This window comes from Asterias rubens, chromosome 8 (assembly GCF_902459465.1).
Source record: "Asterias rubens chromosome 8, eAstRub1.3, whole genome shotgun sequence".
Lineage (NCBI taxonomy): Eukaryota > Metazoa > Echinodermata > Asteroidea > Forcipulatida > Asteriidae > Asterias > Asterias rubens.
This window is the reverse complement of record NC_047069.1, coordinates 6,253,995-6,276,772: the sequence shown is the minus strand read 5'-3', so window position 1 is coordinate 6,276,772 and position 22,778 is coordinate 6,253,995. Positions and strand designations below refer to the sequence as shown.

The 22,778-nt window shown below is 39.6% G+C and overlaps 1 protein-coding gene across 7 annotated transcripts in view; it reads right to left on the bottom strand.

Annotated features, from left to right (window-relative positions):
- Nucleotides 1-22,778, bottom strand: part of LOC117293300 (cGMP-dependent 3',5'-cyclic phosphodiesterase-like) — a 117,976-nt gene that overhangs the window by 2,377 nt on the left and 92,821 nt on the right. For 5 of the 7 annotated variants that reach the window (XM_033775542.1, XM_033775544.1, XM_033775545.1 and 2 more), the window contains 11 exons: nucleotides 19,148-19,186; nucleotides 17,985-18,058; nucleotides 17,546-17,623; nucleotides 15,337-15,462; nucleotides 14,503-14,696; nucleotides 9,704-9,791; nucleotides 9,499-9,546; nucleotides 7,507-7,581; nucleotides 6,718-6,817; nucleotides 5,654-5,766; nucleotides 4,583-4,728 (listed from right to left, as the gene is read on the bottom strand). In XM_033775542.1, the coding sequence (XP_033631433.1) occupies nucleotides 4,583-4,728; nucleotides 5,654-5,766; nucleotides 6,718-6,817; nucleotides 7,507-7,581; nucleotides 9,499-9,546; nucleotides 9,704-9,791; nucleotides 14,503-14,696; nucleotides 15,337-15,462; nucleotides 17,546-17,623; nucleotides 17,985-18,058; nucleotides 19,148-19,186 (1,081 nt within the window). Of the gene's footprint in view, nucleotides 1-1,026; nucleotides 1,354-4,582; nucleotides 4,729-5,653; nucleotides 5,767-6,717; nucleotides 6,818-7,506; nucleotides 7,582-9,498; nucleotides 9,547-9,703; nucleotides 9,792-14,502; nucleotides 14,697-15,336; nucleotides 15,463-17,545; nucleotides 17,624-17,984; nucleotides 18,059-19,147; nucleotides 19,187-22,778 lie in introns of those variants that run through there. The other 2 variants (XM_033775547.1, XM_033775548.1) reach the window with 1 other exon arrangement.

Genomic DNA, 22,778 nt, shown 5'->3' with positions numbered 1-22,778 from the left:
TTATTTGTGGACGACGCTTTTGTCCATTTCCTTTTCTTACAAAAACTGTGGTTTAAAGGAAGACTAGAAAAATTGATTCGAAGGAGTTTTGATGATGGACAGGGCCAGAGGACTAACACCGACACACTTTGGTCACACTGAATGTCTCTCATGAAGAATACATGGAATCCATACATAAATTAAAGCCAACCACACAGTGGCTTTTAAATCTTAAATCCCAAATAGGCTGTGTACCGACCAACCACCCATTGTCATCTATGACACAGTTAACAGTTACTAGACTTAACGCTAGTGGGTACACAGCTCCCTCCTCCCACACAACAACCTCAAAGAATTCAGTGTAACCAAAAGACAACAACTTTGTGTCAAGGATTTTCTAAATGTAAATCTACTGTGGGCAGATCCATTTTAAAGGCAGCGTGAGGTCTGGGAATTGGCCAAGGAAGGCAGCTCAGTAAGGACTACAGCATCTTTGATTCTGACAATCCTACAAGTTAATCTGAAATATTTGAAGACACTGTGAAGCACATGCATCATACAAAACTTCATTGCTTTGTGAACAAGGTTCCTGGTGAACATCCCAGCCCTAGAATATAGTCATTTGACTCATCTGTGCCGTATGCAATCATGGACGAAGTCCGGGTGGCGACTAGACCGACTAGACTAACTAGAAACCAGAGTACAGGGAGATTGACTTTATCTAACCATGCACTGGAGCGGAGCATGGTCAACTAATGTCAATTCGAGAGCTACAGTGTCATGGCCGATCGGTTAAGAGCACCGGATTCAAGCTCTGTTGTTTGATCAGCAGAGTGTGGGTTCGGATTCCGGTCGTGACACTTGCTACATAAAATTGGGGAGGTAGTGCTTTCTGCTCTACCGGCCAGGCTTCGAATTGATGATACCCAAGCCTACATTCATATGGACTGTTTCAGCCCTAGGAGTAGGTGGTAACGGCTTCTGGAAAAAATAATTGTAGCCCACACCTTGAAGTGGCCTTCAGGACTTGTGTGTCAGGCGACTTGCATAAAAAAAATAAAAAATACATCACAGTTTCCGATCAAGTCTAGTCGCTCACTCAAACTTGCTCACAGCTGTCAAATTGTTTATCTGTTAGCCAAACCTCCAGCCAGCATTCCCCTTAAGGGGATCCTTCCACAGTTTCCCCGGCCTTGCCCTAACCCTTAACAATGGATCTACCCGTGCCATAACTAAGAAATCTAAGAAAGGGTGCATTATGTGAGTTGATTCTGCTGTTTCTTAGTCTCCTCGGCTAGAAGACCCCACTTCTTCTTATTGGTCTCCATCGTGTCCACAAGCTGGCCAATGACGGGAAACAGCTTGGCCAGAATTCTGCATGCAGAGACAAAACAAAAGAAACGGTTCTAGCTTGTAACCCCAACGAACTTATGGGTCGACAGATTTGGTTGGTATGGAATTGTTTTTTATGTAGTTTTGACATTTCTGGACGACATGCACATAATGGGAGATGCGAATGCTACACCAAGAAGATGAAAAGAGAATGTTCGGACGAAAACATTTGTATGAGTTTTTTCTTTTTAGCAGACTCAAGAAACAATTGAAGTGACTCATTTGTTTTTAGATCAGGGTTGAGAGTCACTGCCGACAAAAACAAATCTGAAACCAGGACCTAAATGTTAAGATAAATATTGAAACCACCACCTTTTGGTAACCTGGGGCCGATTTCACTAACGTCTATGTTTGCGATCATCGCTAACACACTTGCGATGAGATCGCAAACCTCAAATCCATCGCAATTGCGATGTCGCTAATTCTGCGTTTCACTAAAGTCATCGCAATTGCGATGACGTTAAAAGGGAAATAAAGTGTTTGTACGAGGCTAAAAGTAGTGACCTTTGACATCCCGCGACAAAATCGTCGGTCGTCGCTCGAAATGAAATGGCATTGTGCAGTTTATATGTAAATCGTTGTCATGTTGGTGCATACGAACTATTGTGGACGATGTTTAGGCATTCATTTACAAAGGGTTAAAGCATTTATAGGCCTATGGCCTCTATTATAATTTTAGATTTTAATAAACAGTTTTCGTAAATCTGTTGTAACGGTGGGATTGATGAAAATACTGACTTATCTGTCTAATAATACTAAGCTTCACACTGTCAATTTCCACTACATTACACATTTTTTCTAAAAATGATGGTTAAAATAATCGAACCTATATAAAATCTCCTTTTTACCGATATTAATAAGGGGCTCTTTGTGCAGTTGCGTCGCTGATAGTTGTCATCGGCAATCTGAGTCTACCAGGTAAAAGACCGCAAGACTAAAATAATGTAGCGCCACTCATTTTACTCTAAATCACGGAAAGTCAAAACGTTCACCGCTATAGCTATAAGCACAGAATGGCGCAATGTATCATAAGTTTGTGATGAACTTTTACTTTGCGACCACTAACATGTCATCGCAAGATTGTCATCGCTAAATAAAACTTTGCGACGAGTATATTCATCGTTAAGTTTTAGTGAAATCGTCGGCTAAAAATCCATCGCTAAGTTGCGATGGATTTTAGATTTAGCGATCGATTTCGGCGTTTGCGATGACCAAAACGCGTTAGTGAAATCGACCCCTGGAGTTACAGATTTCTAAGAGTTTTTTAAATGAAACAGTATCCCCAGCAATATAGAATTAAATCCGAGAGCAGGATTTCTTGATGTGGATAAAAAAATTAACGGCTGATTTTCTTGGCTATAGGCAGATTTAAACAATCTGTATTCAGCTAAAAAAAAATTATTCTGCTGAACCAATATAATATGTGTTTAAACCAAAGACCTGTGGAATGAAAATCAAGATAAGTGTTGAGGTTTTAAAAATGTAAAAACAAAAACTGTATAAGACAATTTCTTTACACTGTACACATTTTTTCTTTATAACGATTAGCTGAACTGACAGCAAAAACCTTTACTAGTTACTGCTCTGAATTCCAAACCCTCTGTACGCAGACCTACTACCATAATCAGTTCACAAAAACAGAGAGGGAGTAAGAGCAATAGATTAATCAGCCACAAAATACAGAACCCAAAGGATGAGCATGTGATGATGAGCCACTGGAAAAAAAGGACAACAGAATGGAGAAAATGTAAAACAGAAAAGGGGTTAGTGATATGTAGGTCTGAAACAGTTGGCCACAGATGTCTGAAAATAAACACACAATAAAATGGATAACGAACGATCATGGATTGCAACATGAAGTTAGTACCCTCAATATCACAGAGCTACTACGTATACTTTGGTTTTTGCAATCATTCCATTCTTTTAATCCTAACCATAATGTAGATTGTACAATTCCAAAAAGGTGGTAGTATTTTTGAGATATCGTCAAATTCCAGAGCGATTATTTCAATGCAGGAAGAGAAAACTATTGGAATGCACAATCTGAGCAATGTACCTGACAGAAATGCTTTTCAGATTAAATTCTTGGGGGATAAAAACTTAGATCTTTTTCCACAACCACTTTACTTCAAAGTGAAATGGTTCCCAAAATGCTTTAGACTATAGAAAGCTGTTGTACTTTAACCAAAATTATTTGTATCACATTCATTTTAAGAGTGATACTGAACAAATACCGTCCCTTCTATCACAGTAATTTATTGAGGACGTACAAATTGTTTTTGGCAAGGCTCCTTGCTGAATAACCAATGGAATAAAAAAATTATAGATAGATGCATGCATGTGTCACATTCCTTCATTTCATGAGAAGATTTGTTATATTGCCCTCTCATTATGATGTAATGTTATATTGCCCTCCCATTGATACATTTTAACTATATACATTAGTAAACTATTGCCCTGTTTGTGTAAAACTGCAATTAAAACCATGTTGTTAATATGAAGATGGGATAGGTGAGGAGGGGCAATATAACTAGATGGTATGAAGTTGTTTTGCTCTCTGGTGACAATGAGAACATTGTATTAGAACATTCACAGCATGCAAAGGTTGGAATGCATGAGGTTGAACTGGAAGGCAATATAAATGTGTATTGTAGAAGATATTGCCCTCTATAAGTCTCACGCATATTAGAACGTAGGGACCTTTAAAATTGCGCAAGTTTGTTTCCAACCCTCGTTAAAGCAAGAAGATGGTTGCTGACAACAAAGCATGAATCACCTGACAATGCATGTGCGCACATCAATGACCTTGTTAAGTTGACCTTTCACAAGAGCAGTGTGGAACGATCCATTCAACAGGTGCAGGGTCAAGGGGAATCACTGCAAGATCAATTTCATGGCGCTAAGCGCCAAATCAATGGCTTATGATCACCATTCTCGGGTTGTGTGCAAGCGCAGAGTCTGCGCAAGCTGTGTAAGCGTAGAATGCCTAGAATCGTGGAGTACGCACGCCCAGGTTCAAGTGTAAATGCGTTAGTGATCAGTTTGATCATCTTTGCAGGATCTGATTCTCTTTTGATCGCCCCTGCCGGATCAAGTGTAAATGCGCGGCTTAAGCAGGTTTATGCACTGTGACCTGTGTTTTGGCAGCGCTAGGAAATCTTCCCCTGATCACGTTGAGGAAATAATAATAAGCTATAAAAATGGGACTCACTGATAGACGGGGAGTGCGATGTGGTTCAGGAAGTTTATCTGCAGCTCAGGGATGCAGGCTTTCTCCCTGTCATACATCTCAGGTGTCTCCATACCCATTGCCTTCTCAAGATCACCCTGGGTGAAGAACTCTTTGTAGATCAGCTCCTAAAGTGTCAGGAGGATAACACAGTTTGAAGGATTCAATTCAATTCAATTTTGAAGTTACCACATTATTGCAAAACGAACATACACATAGTTATAAAGATTGGTCTATTGATGAACAAAGATGTATGAAGAACCGCGAGAATAATAATTACAGGAGACACAATGAAGAAAGAGGCAGATATGGAGGCATATGCCTTACAAATAAAATACTTTACTTCCGAACAAACAAAAAGTTACAACTGAATGACAGGACATAACTGGACAATAAAACAAAGAAAACGCTACTCTACGAGCTAAGTCGGAACAATAGGGTTAACCATAACTAGAAAATAAAACTGTGAGGATAAAAACGAGAAGAGTTGGTAAAATAAACATCTTTACTGAAATTAAAATACATTCCTAATGAATCTATTTGAGCCTTCGGAACTGCACTATATCTGAGACGCTATTAAGGGAATATAAGAGTAGGCGACATGTTCTTAAATGGCCATTTAAAACTGGCAGGTGTGTTATCGCAAGGCCAATTAAGAATGAGTCACTACTCTTTTATTCCCATTCATAAATGCCCTTATGTTAAAAAGCAAAATAATATCATAACAACAAACAATGTAGCACTGTTTCTTTTGCAAATTATTTGAAGTTAGCACAAAAAAACTTTTGTAAAATTGTTTTGTGCGCATCGATCGGTGTGTGTACGCGAATGTACACATGTACGCGCTGTTACTTTGAATAGCTTTGAATTACGTTTTGAGTAATTTAAATTGGCTTACATGAGCTTGCGCGCCCAAAATGAGAAGCCAGCCAGTCTTAAACAGCTTCAGCTGTGTCTTTATCAACTGTTTAAACACCCCCCAAGCGATGTGCTCTCCACCAATAGGAGTAGCGAAACTGTCTGTAGTATTTATAAATATGTGCTAATACTCACTGCTATTCTCTTAGTAGTCTGCCAGTTCTTAGTCTGATCAGAGAGGTCACAGCTTGTCATGAGTAGACACAGCAGTAACTTATGACAGTGTGGATCTTCAGTCCGGAACCCATCTGCAAACAAGTCATACAACAAAGTTTTGCTCAAAATTCAATTTACAAATGGATACTTTGGAATGCTAGATGGCAGCAGACTTACCAGGTAAATTTCCATCGTTTAGTTTAGGCACATTACCAAGAACGTTGGATTAGCACCAACGGGGCCCCCGATCGCAGGGGGATCAATGCTGGGTATGTCCTATCTCTTTATACGAACGTTCTGGCCGAATCGGACGAGGCACTCGGCCGGGAGAGGCAATACGCGGACCTCCATCGCCAAGAGCCTGAATACTGAGAAAGCGGGCACCGCGAAAAAGCCTACTGTATCTCTTGAGGACTTTTTGCCTCTGAAAACTCCTCCTGAATTTCAGAACCTCGGAGAAACTTGTTAAGTCTGCTGCCACCTATAGCGTCCGACAAGTCACCCTCTTCTCCTTCAAATGTGGCTTGCTGGAATGTGCATCCTAGCATGCTTTTTGTTCTTTCCTTCACAAGTTAGCTTCAAAATTCAAAATCCTTTTCTCGTTACCCATGTGGTTCTATCTTCAGTCAAAGGTGAAGGTCCTCATGACATTGAGTGTAATCCATCATTATAAAACCTTGGCTGTGTGTGAACGAAACAGATCTTTGCTAAAGGCATTCCGCAAAAATCCATGCAAAGAGTTAGTTTGTTTGGAGTGCCTTTTGATCACCTGGTCAAAAGGCATTCCAAATTTCACAAATGGGCAGTCGTGTACGTAAAAACGCACACGCCGAATGTAAAAAAATCGTGGCAATGTGTGTTCTCTTAAAATTAAAAGCGTTCCGTAGTCACGCAACACATCAAACATGTCTGCGCCCAGAGTTGCTCCAAAATGCAGAGCAAGTTACGCTCTAGTCAATATATATAGCTCTATGATATGGACTAAAATAAAACAAAGCAAACACTGTGCTGTAAAGTTGGTTTAGATTTTGAAGTACATGTACCTTCAGCCATCTGCTTGAGTTCCTTTATGATGCGGAGATGATGGGCAAGGTCTGTGGCTAGGATAATGTCTTGCATAAGATCCAGAACATTCTGGTAGTCCTACATGAGTCAAGACAACATATTTATTAATTTTCTAAAGCTTCATTCGACATCAAATTTTGGCAAACGCCAATTACAGGACAAATACAAAATTTCTAACATTATAAAACAGTAAAATGCTACAATTAATTACTATATAGGATTTGAGGCATTGCATGGTGAGGTATCCATATATATTTGGTTGGTGGTAATACCTTATGTGTATCAACAAGCCAGGTAGAGTTTGCTCTTAGAGACAGTTCTACAACTCTACATGGCTTTTGAAGGAACAACAAGGTCAAGATCATGGCCCGTAAACCCAAACTAAAGGTAAAGCTGTGTAACATTTAGATTTAAATCTGTCAATTTGATTTTCAGAAAAGGTTGCTGAGCTTTTTGGAGACACCATGAATATATACTCTCTCTATTGTGGTTCTGAAAAGCACAATGGTTAAATGGCTTGACGTTTCGATCAGCATGCTCTGATCGTCTTCAGCAGAGTTGTTAAACCAACGGTTCCTTTAAGAACCACCACAACTCACACACAAAGTTTCATGTACATGATGTCTGGTATCTTCTCATACAAGGGCTCTTTCTATTGGAAAATGAATGGATTACATAAACTGAATTGAACCTTGGAGCCCCTATCCAAGGTTCCTGGAATGTTTGAATGCAAGAATTGCACGATCTATAAGCAGATATAAGCTTACATCTCTGGAAAGATTCTCGAAGATATTGCAGCCGTCTGTGTTCAGAATGCACATGGCCTGAGAAAAGTGATGTCTCTGTTAGAAGATCAAATAAAAATAGTCATATTATTAACATTAATAATAATTGGGGAAACATCTAGAATAGGGAGAAATGTGAGGATATATCTGTTACAGAGAAGGCAGCGCTTTTGGGAACAGCGAGGATTCAAGTAAAACCCTTGAGCTCTAGTCTGTGGGAGTGTCGTGGCCGAGCGGTTACTAGCACCGAATTCAAACTCTGGTGTTTCTGATCAGCAGAGTGTGGGTTTGAATCACCAGCCGTGACACTTGTGTCCTTAAGCAAGACACATAACCATGGCTTCGTCCTTCAGATGGGACGTAAAGCCGTTGGTCCCATGTGTTGTGTAAACGCATGTAAAAGAACCCAGTGCACTTATCGAAAAGAGAAGGGGTTCGCCCTGGTGTTCCTGGCTGGATTGGCAGCATATTTGCCACAGCACCTTGTAAACAATTACACGGTGCTCAAGGATTAGGTCTTATATCTCAAATTGGCCCCACTCCTTGCAGTAATAATACCTGGCACTTTGTATCCTTTGGCAAAAGGGCGCGATATAAATACGGTTATTATTATTATTATTATTATTATCATTAGTCTAAGGGCCATGTCACACGAGCAACAGGCAACCAGTTCAAGGCGATTTCCAAGACGAAAAGGCATTTACATTGGAATGTTCACATATCTTTCTTGGGGATCGTAAGACAACGTCTGCAAAATTACTCAAGTGCTACCAAAGTGGTCCTGTAGCACCCACTGCAGTTGGTTGCCTCCAAGTTGCCTGTAAAAGTTGCCTCGTGTGACAAGGCCCTTAGGCTACAAGACTAAAGGCCTGATCCCACTGCAGTGATAACGAGAATGATAACGATCACAACGCAAAGAGAATGCGTTCTATTGGTTGAATTGCTCCACGCAGAATACGCACACGCTCATTCAATCAATAGAATGCGTTATCTTTGCGTCGTTATCGTTATTGTTCTCGTTATCGCTGCAGTGGGACCGGGCCTTTAGCCCGACTCAAGGAGTTACCGGCATAAAGAAAAAATGTTATCTTTCTTTTGCATGGTGTGATATGATGAAATAATAATAGTAATATAGATCAAGAAGTACCAAGGTTTGGACAGAGAACTCTGTAAGATTTGGCAGGTGACAGCGAAAGTAGTCCCTGTGATGGTTGAAGCACTTTACACCATTCCCAAAGGAAATATCTAGATGAAATAAGGACAATTGCTGGGGGTAAATCTGTTATAGAAGGCAGTGCTTTTGGGAGCAGCGAGGAAACTAAGAAAGACCCTTGAGATCTAAGGCTACAGGGAGTCACCAGCAAAAAGGAAAAAGTAATATTCTTTGTGATCTGCTTTGATGAAATAAATTTTTGTTCAGACACTTATTTACAGAATTCTGCTTCATGACTGGAATATGGTAGACACATTTTGAGATGTGGTAGACATATTGCAATTGCACTATTTGGTTTTGGTTAATCTGTCTGTAAACACTCTAACCATACAGTGCACGCCTATGAGGTTCGCCATGTCTCAAAAAGGCTTAAAGGCAGTGGACACTATTGGTAGTTACTCAAAATGATTATAAGCATAAAACCTTACTTGGTAACGAGTAATGGAGAGAGGTTGATAGTATAAAGCGTTGTGAGAAACGGCTCTCTCTGAAGTAATTTTCCACAAATTTGATTTCGAGACCTCAGATTTAGAATTTGAGGTCTCGAAATCAAGCATCTGAAAGCACACAAATTCGTGTGACAAGGGTGTTTTTTCTTTCATTATTATCTCGCAACTTCGAAGACAGATTGAGATCAAATTTTCACAGGTTTGTTATTTTATGCATATAATGTTGAGATACACCAAGTGAGAAGACTGGTCTTTGACAATTACCAATAGTGTCCAGCCTAAAGGAAAGGTTTTGTAGCTGGACTTGCTTACCTCCATGACGGAGCCTTCTGAGCTATACAAAGCTGCCAAGACGGATTGCTAACATACAAAGAGATATAGATTATCATTATTAATATTAATTAAAGTAAACAATGCTTCTTATGATGGGTTTGGGTATTTTTTGTACTACAACACAAATAGTCCACAGATTAGACAAGAAAGATATAGTTACTAATTAGATATGAAAGATAGTTACCGAATGGACTTGAAAGCTGTTATTAGTTCCTCTATGATCCAGGTCGTGACAGATGCAGGAAACCAGTAGAGCAAATATCTCAATCTCCCTGAAAAATACAAGTCAGCAAATATTTACTTATCCAAAATGTATAGACTCTTTACAACACCACAATCAGAGTTGGCTTAAACTCCAATTCAGTGCACAAAGAGCGAGAAGTAAAACTATTCATGTTCAATTATGAGGCTATCATTCCTGAAGTGCCATCTAGAGGAAATCTGTGCTGGGAAGCACAGGTTTTTGGGTTTTTTGCTCATGAGTGCTGGGAGAAAATTTTTAGTTTTGGGCAGGCCCGCCAAGCACTGTCCACCGCGGCTACAACAATGCAAGTAAGTATAAAAAAACTTGCTAAGCACAGAAATATAATTCCCTAGCAGAAACAGGTTACCAGTTAAAATGCCTTAAAGTTTACATTGCTGTGACTTGTATCCCACAAAAATCCTGCTTAGTTAAGATATTTGCTAAGCAGGGTTAGCCGCTTAATAGCTTTATGAAATTGGGCCCACAGGTTCATGCTCAAAATAAAAGATGAGTCGCTTGTCTCTGTCATGGTGAGTTTGCCCAGTTCAAGAAAATCAGATGGTCAAGGAAGGTCATTGAAAAATCCTGATAAATCGCAAGCCTTTGGTGCAGAAATTTGTCTACTTATCTGAGCAGCCCTAGGGCAAATTTCCAACTACGATTTACATCAAGCGAGGTTTAACAGCTGTGAGAAATTACTGGCTGTCCTTTTATCAAATAGTTGATGAACTCAACTGTGAACATGTGAACCTGCTGCAAGTTCTTGATAGAAGTTTATTTTAAAAAAGTCATTTTGCTGGCACAATAGTTGCTTACGGGTAAAGGATTGTACTAGGACTAGTTTTGTTTTTTAATAAAATAATATTGAGCATTTGTAGCGCAGCAAGTCTGTCAATGATGACACTCCTGGCGCCAAAAAAAATGCAAGAACTCTGCTGATACACATTAGACAACCAACAGTTTTGGGAGGTGTTTTTAATTGGGAACAAGTATATGCTTTTCTAAGTTGAACCGGGACGGTGCCAAAAAGCATTGATCATCCCATGTGGAGACCATTCATTGCTGAATAATCATCACGAAACGCCCGTTCCTAATTAGTGTTAATTTCTTTAATCAAGTTTGTTCATTGAAAAATTTCAACAGAAATAACATGAAACAGAATATTTACTTTTTTATTTAGAAATCTGGCTGCTGTGTTAAGTGGCAAATTTCAACTACGGACATGAATGTTACTTTGACCTCTTTATGTGAATGGAAGTATTTCAAACCATTTGGTCAATAATAATAATAATTTGGGAGGCTTATCATCCTTACTCGCAGCTAAGAGCTGTATTGCGAAGAAGCAGGCATGCAAGTGCGCCTTTGGCAGCCAGCCTCATCAACCCATTATGACCATGGAGCACAGCTAATTATCAAAAGTGTTTGATTTTTTCCCGAGGGAGGAGAACAGGTGGTCTGGAAAACCCTTGTGGCACAGCAGAGAACCAACGCACAACTCAACTCACATATGGCCCTGGCCGGGAATCGAACCGGGGTCACCTTGGTGAGAGGCGAGCGCTTTACGCACAAGCCAACCATGCCACCCTCAATGGTCATTTTTGCAGCCGCACTGGGCATTTAGTGGCTTGTTGCCGCTATGGTTTCTAAACGATTAAAAGAAAGACTTCAAATGGAGGTTTCTCTTTGACATTTTCAGTTGATTTAATGATTAAATGAACAATGACTGCAGGATAATGGACAGCGGCAACACCAACATTTCGTTAGTGGAGTTAAATCCAAATGAATATAATTTGTCTTGACTCATGAATAGATGAATTGGATTAGAGCAATTTGCATTGATCTCAGACAAAGAATGCATTAATTCAATTGAATGGACAGGATGGAATAATGAGCAAATGAATTGAATTTGTTAGCTATGGCAACAACGATTACCATCAAGGAAGACTCAAGATGGACAGCATGGGTTGATAGAGACGAAACATAAAATATTTTGGGGCTGATGATGTTACACATTTTGTTTGACTCACTCATCGCCTTCAGGACCCATCAGTTAAAAAAAAGAAAATGTGTTGCTATTGTCTCTAGCCACTTACACAACATTTGTAACACTTACTATTGCATACGGCCCATGAAGGACAGCGACGTGCGAGAATGTGGTTCATGGTTGAGTGACCATGATTGGTTGGAAGTAATCAGCACGCATGACGTCACTGCAAAATGCACGGAGTTCTACGAAACCCTCAACTGTGTGCTAGACACTTACTTTCCGAAGAAATCAGTCAAAAAACACCCCACTGACAAACCATGGCTGACACCCTACATCAAATCACTCGTTGTCAAGCGTCAGCGTGCTTTCCATGGCAACCAACAATCGCTGTGGAGGTATTTCAGGAACAAGATCAATCGTGAAATCAAACTGGCCAAGAAAACACACTACACAACCAAGGTCGAGCGACTCAAGAAATCTAATCCGAGTTCATGGTTTCGTGAAGTTCGACTTATTACAACAGGCACGAGCACAAATCGCAACATCCATGTGCAGAATATTGACCCCACAGCTCACAAGGACATAGCGTCTGCTATTTGTGAAAAGTTCGCTGCAGTCGGTAACGACCTTGACCCCTTGGATACATCCTTACTGCCAGCCTACCTTCTAGCCAAACCAATCCCTCCTGTCCAACCTTGGGAGGTGCTCAAACAACTTCAGAGACTAAGCAGCACAAAGGCGAGTGGCCCCGATAATATTTCGGCTAGATTTATACGACAGTATTCTTATGAACTTTCTAAGCCATTGACTCACATTATCAACGCCTCGTTTGCACAGCTTATCGTCCCAGCACAATGGAAGAGGGCAATTGTCGTCCCTGTGCCCAAAACTTCACCAGCCAACATAGACAATTTGCGACCCATTGCCCTCACAGATCACTTTGCCAAAGTGACAGAACACTTCATTGCTCAACAAACAATGGCGTCGATTAAACCCAACCTCGACCCCGCCCAGTTCGGAAACATCAAGAACGTATCCACTACGCACTGTTTGATTGATGTTCTTCACACACTCCATGCTAATGCTGAACTACCCAAATCTATATCGTCCATTCTTCTCACTGACTTTTCTAAGGCTTTTGATCACATCGACCACACAATTGCAGTTTCCAAGCTCCTCAAGTTGGGAGTTCCACCACATTTAGCCGCATGGATCGGTGATTTCATCTCTAATCGTGAACAGTGCGTGAGATACCTTGATTGCTTTTCGGAATGGACCCCTACTAATGCAGGTGTTCCACAAGGCACTAAGCTCGGTGCCATTATCTTCCTGGCAGTTATCAATGACGCCGGTTTCAAAGAGAACAATACAAGTATAAAACACTTCAAATATGTTGATGACATGACTGTCATTGAAACCCGTGATGCCAGTGTTGGATCCAACCTCCCATCTGCAATAACTGATCTGGATGTTTGGTCGTCGGACAACAAAATGCAACTCAACGTGAAAAAGTGTTTCACCATGGACATTTGTTTCTCGCGGAACCAACCAGTTCCCCTCTCATTGACTCTAAATGACAAAACTATAACACAATGTGCAGTTATTAAGCTTTTAGGTGTTTTTATTCAAGCCGACTTAAGATGGGACACGCATGTAGGCTCAATGATCAAGCGTGCAAATTCCCGCCTTTTCATGCTTCGTAAATTGAAGTATCATTACCTAAGCATATCTGATCTTGTTGCTATATATACCTCCTTTGTGCGGCCAATTTTGGAGTACGCTGCACCCGCCTGGTCAGGTGCTTTGTCAAGTAAGCAGTGCAATGATCTGGAAAGGGTGCAAAAGGCGCGCATGCAGAATTATTCTTGGCAATGACTACGTGCGCTACTCAGACGCTCTACAATTGTGCAGTATTGAAACACTGGTATGCCGTCGTAACCACTTGTGCCAATCTTTTGCCAAAACTCTCCCTTCATCAGTCCTAAAGCGCCTCTTGCCAAAGAGGTATGATAGTGGGTACCAACTTAGGAACTCCGGACTTCTGGGTCAGTTTAAATGCCGAACAGAGCGCTATAGAAAGAGCCCTCTCCCTCACCTCACACGCCATTTTAACAACTGAATTGCAATAGAATGCAGCTTTTTATGCGCCCTTTGACTGTGCCAGCAATATTTTTTTATCCAGGTTTTTTTTTTCCCCGCAACTTTCAGAACAATTTATTTTATACATTGTAAATATTTGTCTCTCCTTAATCAATTATTTCTTAAATAATGTGAAATAGTGTGTTTTTTCTTATTTTTTAATCTCTGTATATTTTCCTGTAATTCGACCTCCGGTCGCCATGGGAATTTGTTTTTAAAATAATAAACCAATTATGAATGAATGAATGAAAAGGCTGGCGCAGAATCAGTGATTGATGCTTCATTTATCTGATCTCTTGAAGTATGTTATTTTGTAAGCTTTTCACATTTTTTCTGCTAAAATGACTTTTGTCTTTTTAACTAGCTTTGTTTCTTGAGGCTGCTTCGTGGCAATTATTGTGGGCGCTTCCTAAAAGATTTTATATAGCGCAGAATCCACCTCAAAAGGCACCCAAGCACTTCACACAAACAATAAAATAAGAAGTTAACAATTTACAGTTTCTTTTTATTATTATTAACACTTGGCACAAGTTGTTATGGGACATACCTTTTTAAAACTGAGGCACATGAGGCACATGTTTTCAACTGATTAAAACTTTAGACTGGTACCTACTTGAGCATATTTAGCTGGTTGAGATTCTTGTATAGCAAAAAGCAGAAGTGTCCCACAGAGAAGGCGTGGTACCAGTTGTGGTAGGGCGGGTCCCGGTAGCCTCTTTTGACGAGCTGGCAGAAGTTGACTAGGGTGGAATGCCGGATGCGATACCGTTGGACAAAGCCCATGTCATAGAACATGCTGATCGCCGCCTAGAAACAGAAGATTTCAAAGAAAAGAAATTATGATTTTGACTGGACCCATAGCTCCTGACGATCTAGTCGAAACATTGAGACCAATCAAGAACTCATTCCGAGATAGTGTAGTTCATAACAAGACTAAAGCTAAAGTGTTATTCCCGGCCGATTTCCTACCTTCCGCCCAGGTAATATTAATAATAATAGTGGCTTCTTTTATAGCGTGCATGTCCGTCACTCAGGACAGTTCTTTTCAAAACTGAGAAGTCTCCCGGATTCTGGAAATATCTACTCCGCCGTAGTAGAGTTTAAAGCAAGACAAGTTCTCAAAAGAACATAATCTACCTGGCAAGTAGATACATGCATGGTGTTACCGCGATTCCAAATATAATATGAAGCATATTGCTGATACATGTAGATCTCATATATACATGTGTATATAAACTGTCTAAATTATCCTGCCTCTGGAACCAGCTGTCGACTTCACAAAACTCTTCCCAACTTAAGACTAATCTTAGGACTTAGGACGAGTCCCAACCCTGCACTGTAACATGCAGACCTTAAGATCCCAAGTTAGGGCGAGTTACTCGTCCTAACTCAAGATAAGACGAGTCCTAACTCTTTGTGAAATCGACCCCAGGTAATATATTCTTACCATGATGGTGTCATTCTCTGGGATGCCTCTGGGCGAGTAGGTAAAGTTGGCCATCTGGGGATGGAACACCTCTGGCTTGGGTACCAAGTCTCGCGATAGAAGGGGCTTGATATCCTCTTCTGCCCCCTGGAAATACAATGGCAAATAACAAGTCAATAGTGAGTCATGCAAGCAACCCAAGCTTTATGTTGTTGTTTTTAGGCCTGTGGAATTACAAAAGCCTAAAAAACAAGTCGATATTAAGTCATGCAAGATTACATGCAGCGACAATTTGATAGCATTGTATGCCCCTGGAAATACAACGGCAAGGCAAGTCAATAATGCGTCGCATGAATTATACACACAGTCAAACCGTCATGTTGTTTCTTTCGGGCCCCTGGAAACAAAATAGCAAAAACAGGTCAATATGTTGATATACTAGCTGTTCGTGTCAATGATTCTTCTCCACTTAGAGTGACATGCAAATATTTTGCGTTGCCAGCTCATAATTATAAAGAAGTCAGTTTTCTTCATCTGGCCCTTTTCATTTAATTTTCATTTTATTTATTCTAGCTGTGAAGCAAAGGCCTATCAGAAAAGTGCTTTGTAATCACTATACTTTGCTTGGCCCCCCAGCGGTCTATCCAGGACCGCTGGGATGGGCTACTCAGCTTGCACAGAGATTCTTGTTTAGGAAGTACGTCATGTTTGCAGTGTGAGTGTGATACACTGTACATGATGGGACTGAGCACTAAAGACAGTGGACACTATTAATAATTGTCAAAGACAAGTCTTCTAACTTGGTGTATCTCAACATATACATAAAGTAACAAACCTGTGAAAATTTGAGCATAATCGGTCGTCGAAGCTGCAAGATAATACTAAAAGAAAAAACACCCTTGTCACACGAAGTTGTGTGCTTTCAGATGCTTGATTTCGAGACCTCAAATTCTAAATCTGAGGTTTCGAAATCAAATTTGTGGAAAATTACTTCTTTCTCTAAAACCATATTACTTCAGAGGGAGCCGTTTCTCACAATGTTTTATACTATCAACCCTATTACTCATTACCAAGTAAGGTTTTATGCTAATAAGTATTTTGAGTAATGACCAATAGTGTCCACTAAGTGATCATTTGCCCATCCCAGCGCCTTTGGTAAAGGCAAGGCGCTTGGGACGAGTGAATCATTGTACTAGCCAAAAACACAATGGAGAGAAGACAAGGAAAGAAGTTTCAGTTTAAGATGTGGAAGAACAACCCCCCAGATAGGAAAAGCCACACAGCCATGTAGGGATCCGAAAACCCAACCCACAAAGTTGGATTTGAACCATGGTCCTAGAGGTTCAATGCAAGGAAATATAACATCTAATCAACCTTTGATAATATAAAGGCAAAGTTGGACAGAAACCTGGAAAAGATTTTGAAAAAGTGACCAGTGGGGCCAATTTCATAGAGCTGCTTAAGCAAAATATTTGTTTAAACAGGTACCTGAGCGGAATGTTTTCCACGGAAATGGTATTTTAACTTGTTTATAATGCATTTGTTCACCATTCTAATGTAATTTTGATACGTGTACACTTCTGAATTTTTCGTAATTATCGATTAAAAAATCAGGCCCCAACCGAAAGGTTTTGAAAAACTAAAAACACTTCTGCCGTTGAGAGCGCACGTCAAAGGACAATGCTGCTGACATCATCTCTGGGAGCTTGCTTTGTTATGCCTCCACGCTGCAACAAAGCGGCTTTACAAATTGGAGCTCCCAGAGATGACGTTTTGAGAGTGATTACGTAACAGGGCTTTTCGCAAATCTCTCAGAAAAGCCCTGGATAAGGGCATTCAAAATGATTGTTTTTTTACACAATTGAAATCTTTTTATAGTCGTATGACTCGATTTCCCTATTCTTTGAAAACATTTTGAGTGAATTTCAGCAAAGTTTACGACTTGACATATTCGTTCAAGCAGGTCTTTAAGCACGAAAATAGCTCGCTTATTTTACACATGTTACTGGCCAAAATGTCATGCCATATACATTGCTTGTGACTGGTATTTAGCTGTTGTTTACTCAGCATAACAATTGAGTGGAGTCTTGGCCAGTAATCGGATTTTACTAAGCAAGAATTTATTTGCTTAAGCAAAAATTTGTGCTTAAGCAGCTCTATGAAATTGGGCCCACCTGGCGGAAGTGGGGATGGTGATGGGGGGCGGGGGTATAACGATTGTTAATATTACCTTCATATGGTACATCATGAGCTCATTAGCTAGCTTGCTTCGATACTGAGCATCCTTCATCTTCTTATAAAGTAAACTCTGATGGACAATAAAAGAACAAATTAGTGTCAGGAGCTGATCTTTTGGAACTCCCAATCAGAGAAACATTTCATGAATGACAGTTTTTTAAATCTCTGTCTCTAAAACCACACTCCTTAGGATCCTTTCTCAAAATGCTAAACCTTATCATCATATTCAGTGCTTCTATAACCAAGTCAGCTTCTGTGTCATTGATTTTTGGAGTACTACCATATGTGTATACCCTCCCTTTAACGACACTGGACATCTTTGTTAATTGTCAAAGACCAGTGTTCTCACTTGGTGTATCCCAAAAATAATTATTACACAATGGTGACTCCACAACAAGTTTAATGGAGAGAGAAATAACAAGAAATCTTACATGCACAATACTGATACCACAGTAGATTGAGAATACAGCTGCCACTTCCTCATCGTGTTTAGTGAAATAAAGACCTATCAAAAGAACAAGGAACAAAAGTACTCCTTTAATAGATGTTGAATCTGCACCGGGGATTAAGAATATTAAATGTATTAATTTGGTTTTACAATTGCACCGATGCGTGTTAGTACTGTATACTTGGTACTTTCCTGAGCTGTGTGAAAGAAAAAAAATCCCAATGCAAATTCAGCATCGATGCCATACCCGCTACTAAAATATAGGATTCGAACTGCCTCTGGCTAACGGCAACCTCAGTGGTCTAGTTGGCAAGACAATGCAAGGGTCGTGGGTTTGAATCCCACCTGAGTAATATGCCTGTGATTTGTTTTCATAGGGCTCGGAAAAGTACTGAAGATAGAGTGCTAACATACATCAGAGTAAAGCTCAAACCACATTAACAAGTATAAGTACTCAATCAGTTACAACAAATGTGCATTATAAATGTGACTGAGCGGATAAGAGCACCGGAATCAAGCTCTGGTATTTCTGATCAGCAGAGTGTAGGCCTCGAGTCCCAGTCTTGATGCTTGTGTCCTTACCTCAAAGACACTGGACACTATTGGTAATTGTCAAAGACCAGTCTTCTCATTTGGTGTTTCTCATAATATGCACAAAATAACAAACCTGTGAAAATTTAAACTCAATTGGTTGTCAAAGGTGTGCGATAATAATTGAAGAAACAACACCCTTTCCACACAAAGTTGTGTGCTTTCAGATGCTTGATTTCATGACCTCAAAATCTAATTCTGAGGTCTCAAAATCAAATTCAAATATTTCAGTGGAATTTTTTTTTTTTTTTCCTCGAAAATTTAGTTACTTCAGAGGGAGCCATTTCTCTCAATGTTTTATACTATCAACAGCTCTCCACTGCTTGTTACCAAGTAAGTTTTTATGCTAACAATTATTTTTAGTATTACCAATAGTGTCCAGTGCCTTTACGCAAGACAATTATTAAAGTAACATTTAGAATATGGTTCAAAAGAGAATAACATATTCAAAAGTGAACAACGTTCCAACCTGTAAGCAATACATCTTTAAGGACAAGAAAATTTATCACAGTTGTGAACCCATTAGTTTGGAAGAAAGAAAAACTTAAGACTTACCATTTACTTTGTTGCATAGCTCGGCAATCCCAACAACATCTGTACCAAAAAAAAAACATCAAAACAAAAGGGAAAGAACTGTTTACAACCAGGAAATTAAGTAAACTTCATTATCAATGGTATGAGTTATTAAATGGTTTAAATTAAATTGTCACAACAACTTCAAAAGAGTGTGTAGTGATCTTTTTAGAAGTGTTGCACCAGGGGTGGATTTCACATAGAGTTATTAGACTAGTCTGATCTTTGTTTAGGCAAGTTACATGTAGTTAAGTTTTTAATAGATCTTTAAGAGTCAGACATGTACATGTAGGACAAGCCCTCAGTAAAAACTGCTTTTGTGAAGCCGAACCATGGAGTGTTTATTTCATATACAGCGGTCACCATAGTTCCACAAATAAATTGGACCTCAAATTAAGTGCTTACAATGAGCCACTTGCTTGTTAGATTTAAATGCTGTCTTTCACAATGTCTTTTTCAATCCAAAGAGAGCTACCACCATTTGCATCTTGGGATCGAGGAAATTTTGTGCAACAATCAGAGACAAATGCACTCAACATAAAAAAAAAAATGCCATAACCAGGGATATTTTCAAATTTGTCTTTCCAAACAGGGAAATTATATTTGCCTGCATTACGGTTGTTTAGTAAACAAAAGTTGTCTGATCACTTATCAAAATCATTCCAAAAGAAAGGTATGCGAGGAACAGGCATTGGAGAAAGGTATTTGGGAAAATTGCTATGGGAAGAAAGTGCAGAAGGCCTTTGATTCAGTTAAGAACACAGCTGAAGGTATTTGAAAATTATCCGACAAATTGGGTTAGTATAAAAAAGCAAGCATCAAAGAGGTACAATTTGCCGACAGCCGTAAGTTTTTCCAGAGTTCGTTGCCCAAAAAGAAATGAGCACCAATATAGATTAAATGTTTGTAAATACGTTTTACAAATGACAGTCAAAGTGAATAAATATTAAGTGCCAGTTCCAACTGGTGGATGAGCCTCCAGGAAAACCATGCCATGGAGCTGCTAGGCGCAACAAATTTGCTTAGCATGAAATTTTTTTCCTTGATAAAAACAGGCTTACCAACCAAATTTCCATTGGTTGCATATTGCTTGTTACTGGTATTCAGCTGTTGTTTGCTTATCCTAAAAATCACGTGGAAATTTGGTTGGTAATCCTGTTTTTATCAAGGAAGAAATTTCATGCTTAGCAAATTTGTGTGCTTAGCAGCTCTATGAATTTGGGCCCAGATGAAAAGTAGCCTCTTTCTCTAAAACTACTTTACTATAAAAGGAGGTTGTTTCTAACAGGGGTATATACTATCAACCAACAATTCTCCAGTGCTCTTTACAAAGTAAGTTTTTGAGGGTCATGAAATTGTAGAGTAATCACCAAAAGTATAAATGTGACCCGCTCTGTGAAAATGAGTCAGATGTAGGCAATTTCAGGAATTGAGTTATAAGCATGGCTGGAAAGAACACATCAGCAGCAGTAATTTGGTATGTGTCTAAGCTTTGGAGTGTATGGCGTTGCTGAGTTACTCCCGTTTGAAATTAGACACTACACCATTTTTTGTGAAAAACGAATTACAAGTAAAATTATATTTTAAACTACCATTGTGTGCAAAAGGATACAAATTAGACGTAAGTATGATCACAAAATTGTTGTATTCATAGCTTTATTTTTATTTATTTTATATTTTCCACATTAAACTGTCCATAACTTAATATTGCATTGGGCGACATGTGACTCATTTTTACAGAGTGGGTCACAAATACTCTGCCTTTAAAGCCATTGGACACTATCGGTAAACAGTATTGTCCAGGTCCCACACTTCGTGTATCACAACTTGTATATAAAATAACAAGCCTGTGAAAATTTAGGCTCAATCGATCATCGGAGTCGGGAGAAAATAACTGGAAAACCCACCCTTGTTTCTGCACGTTTCCCCGTGTCATGACATGTGTTTAAAATAAATCCGTAATTCTCGATATCAAGAATTGTTTTAATGTTTTCTCAAAAAGTAAAACATTTCATGGAATAATATTTCAAGAGAAGTCTTTCACTATTACCTTTTGTAAACCCTGTAAGTTATTTGTAAATCTGTGAACTTTTATCTTGTGTCATGTTCTGAAAGTGTATAATGGCTTTAAGCATTCTATATTTTTCCCTGAATCAGGTTATTTGAAAGCTTTTATTCTATCTATCATGAGCACACAAAAAATCAGTTTGGGGATGAACTTTTCAGCAAATTAGTGGTATTTCCAGCAGCTAGATGAAATTGGGTCCCCAAGTTTGATCAACTTGTGACTTGTTAGGTAACTATTGTAGTCAGTAAAGATTATAACGCCATGGCATAATCATTATGTGATCACTTTATACTGTGAGGTCAGATGAAAATGTGAATGGCATGCAACCACCATTTGATGATTATGCACAGCTGGGCCTAATTTCATAGCTCTGCTTATCGTAAACGACAAGTACGTGCTTAATTAAAGCGCATCTCACTGGTAAGCACATGCATACATCAGTACTTAGCAATTTCGCTTACACAATGGGATTGAAGAATGATGACCATCAGTACAACAATTTGTGGTAAGCAGAGCCATGAAAGTGGGGTTCGACTGCTCGTCTACATGTAATTAACCCTCTTGTTACCAAATGCATTTGATTTCGGGTTGAACAAAGAAAAACTAACTAAAGTGGGACTCAGACCAAAGACCTCTCGATTAACGTGCCAGCGGAATACCAACTGAGCTATCTAGCCCCCCCCCCCCCCCTGGAACAAATGTCTGCACCAACTAGCCACCACAAATCAGCCGCAAATGTTAGAATCAGCCGCAAATGTTAGCGTAAGCTGTAAGACACATTTGTACATGATATAAGTATATACGATGATTAGAGTTACATGTACATGTAGCCATGACACATGATGCAGCAGTACAGCAGGAATGCAATTACAAAGAAGCCATTAAAGTCGTCACCTCTCCGCTTACCCTGAACCCCGAACCCCACAAGAGAGTTCCCTCCCACTCCCCATAAAATTTGTCAAAATACCGACTTATCAAAAAAGAACTTATTGCCCTACAACAATGAAATTCACAGCCCTACAGCAATCCAGCCTTGCCCCATCCAACATAACCTCAAAGCAACTTTTATGGCCTTCCCTCAGTTTTTCTCGACAGAGAGAACCTCCAACCAAAGCACTCTCTGATAAAAAGGAAAATCATTACTACTTGAAGTTTGTGAAGTCAAAAAAAAAAGCGGCTTGGGCCAGAACTACTCAGTCCTTGGTTGATCACTGATCACAGACCCTGTGGGATGTAAGACGAAGGTAGAATATGACCACTCAATCCTAGGAGTAAATTAGGGTATTTAGGTTTATTATCCCAGGGAGCGTGGATGGGAATCCCTGAAGAGACTGTGGCAATTGAGAACCATTTACACCAGATCAAGAAAAAGGCGGGTCAGACCCGGATCTGAGCCGTTTCTCGCAATGTTTTATACAGCTCCCCATTACTTGTAACCACGCAAGTTTTTTATACCAACAACTAGTTTGAGTAATGTAATCACCAATAGTGTCCAGTGCCTTTAGAAAGAGTCATCAGATTTTACCCTCCCCCCCCCACCACAAA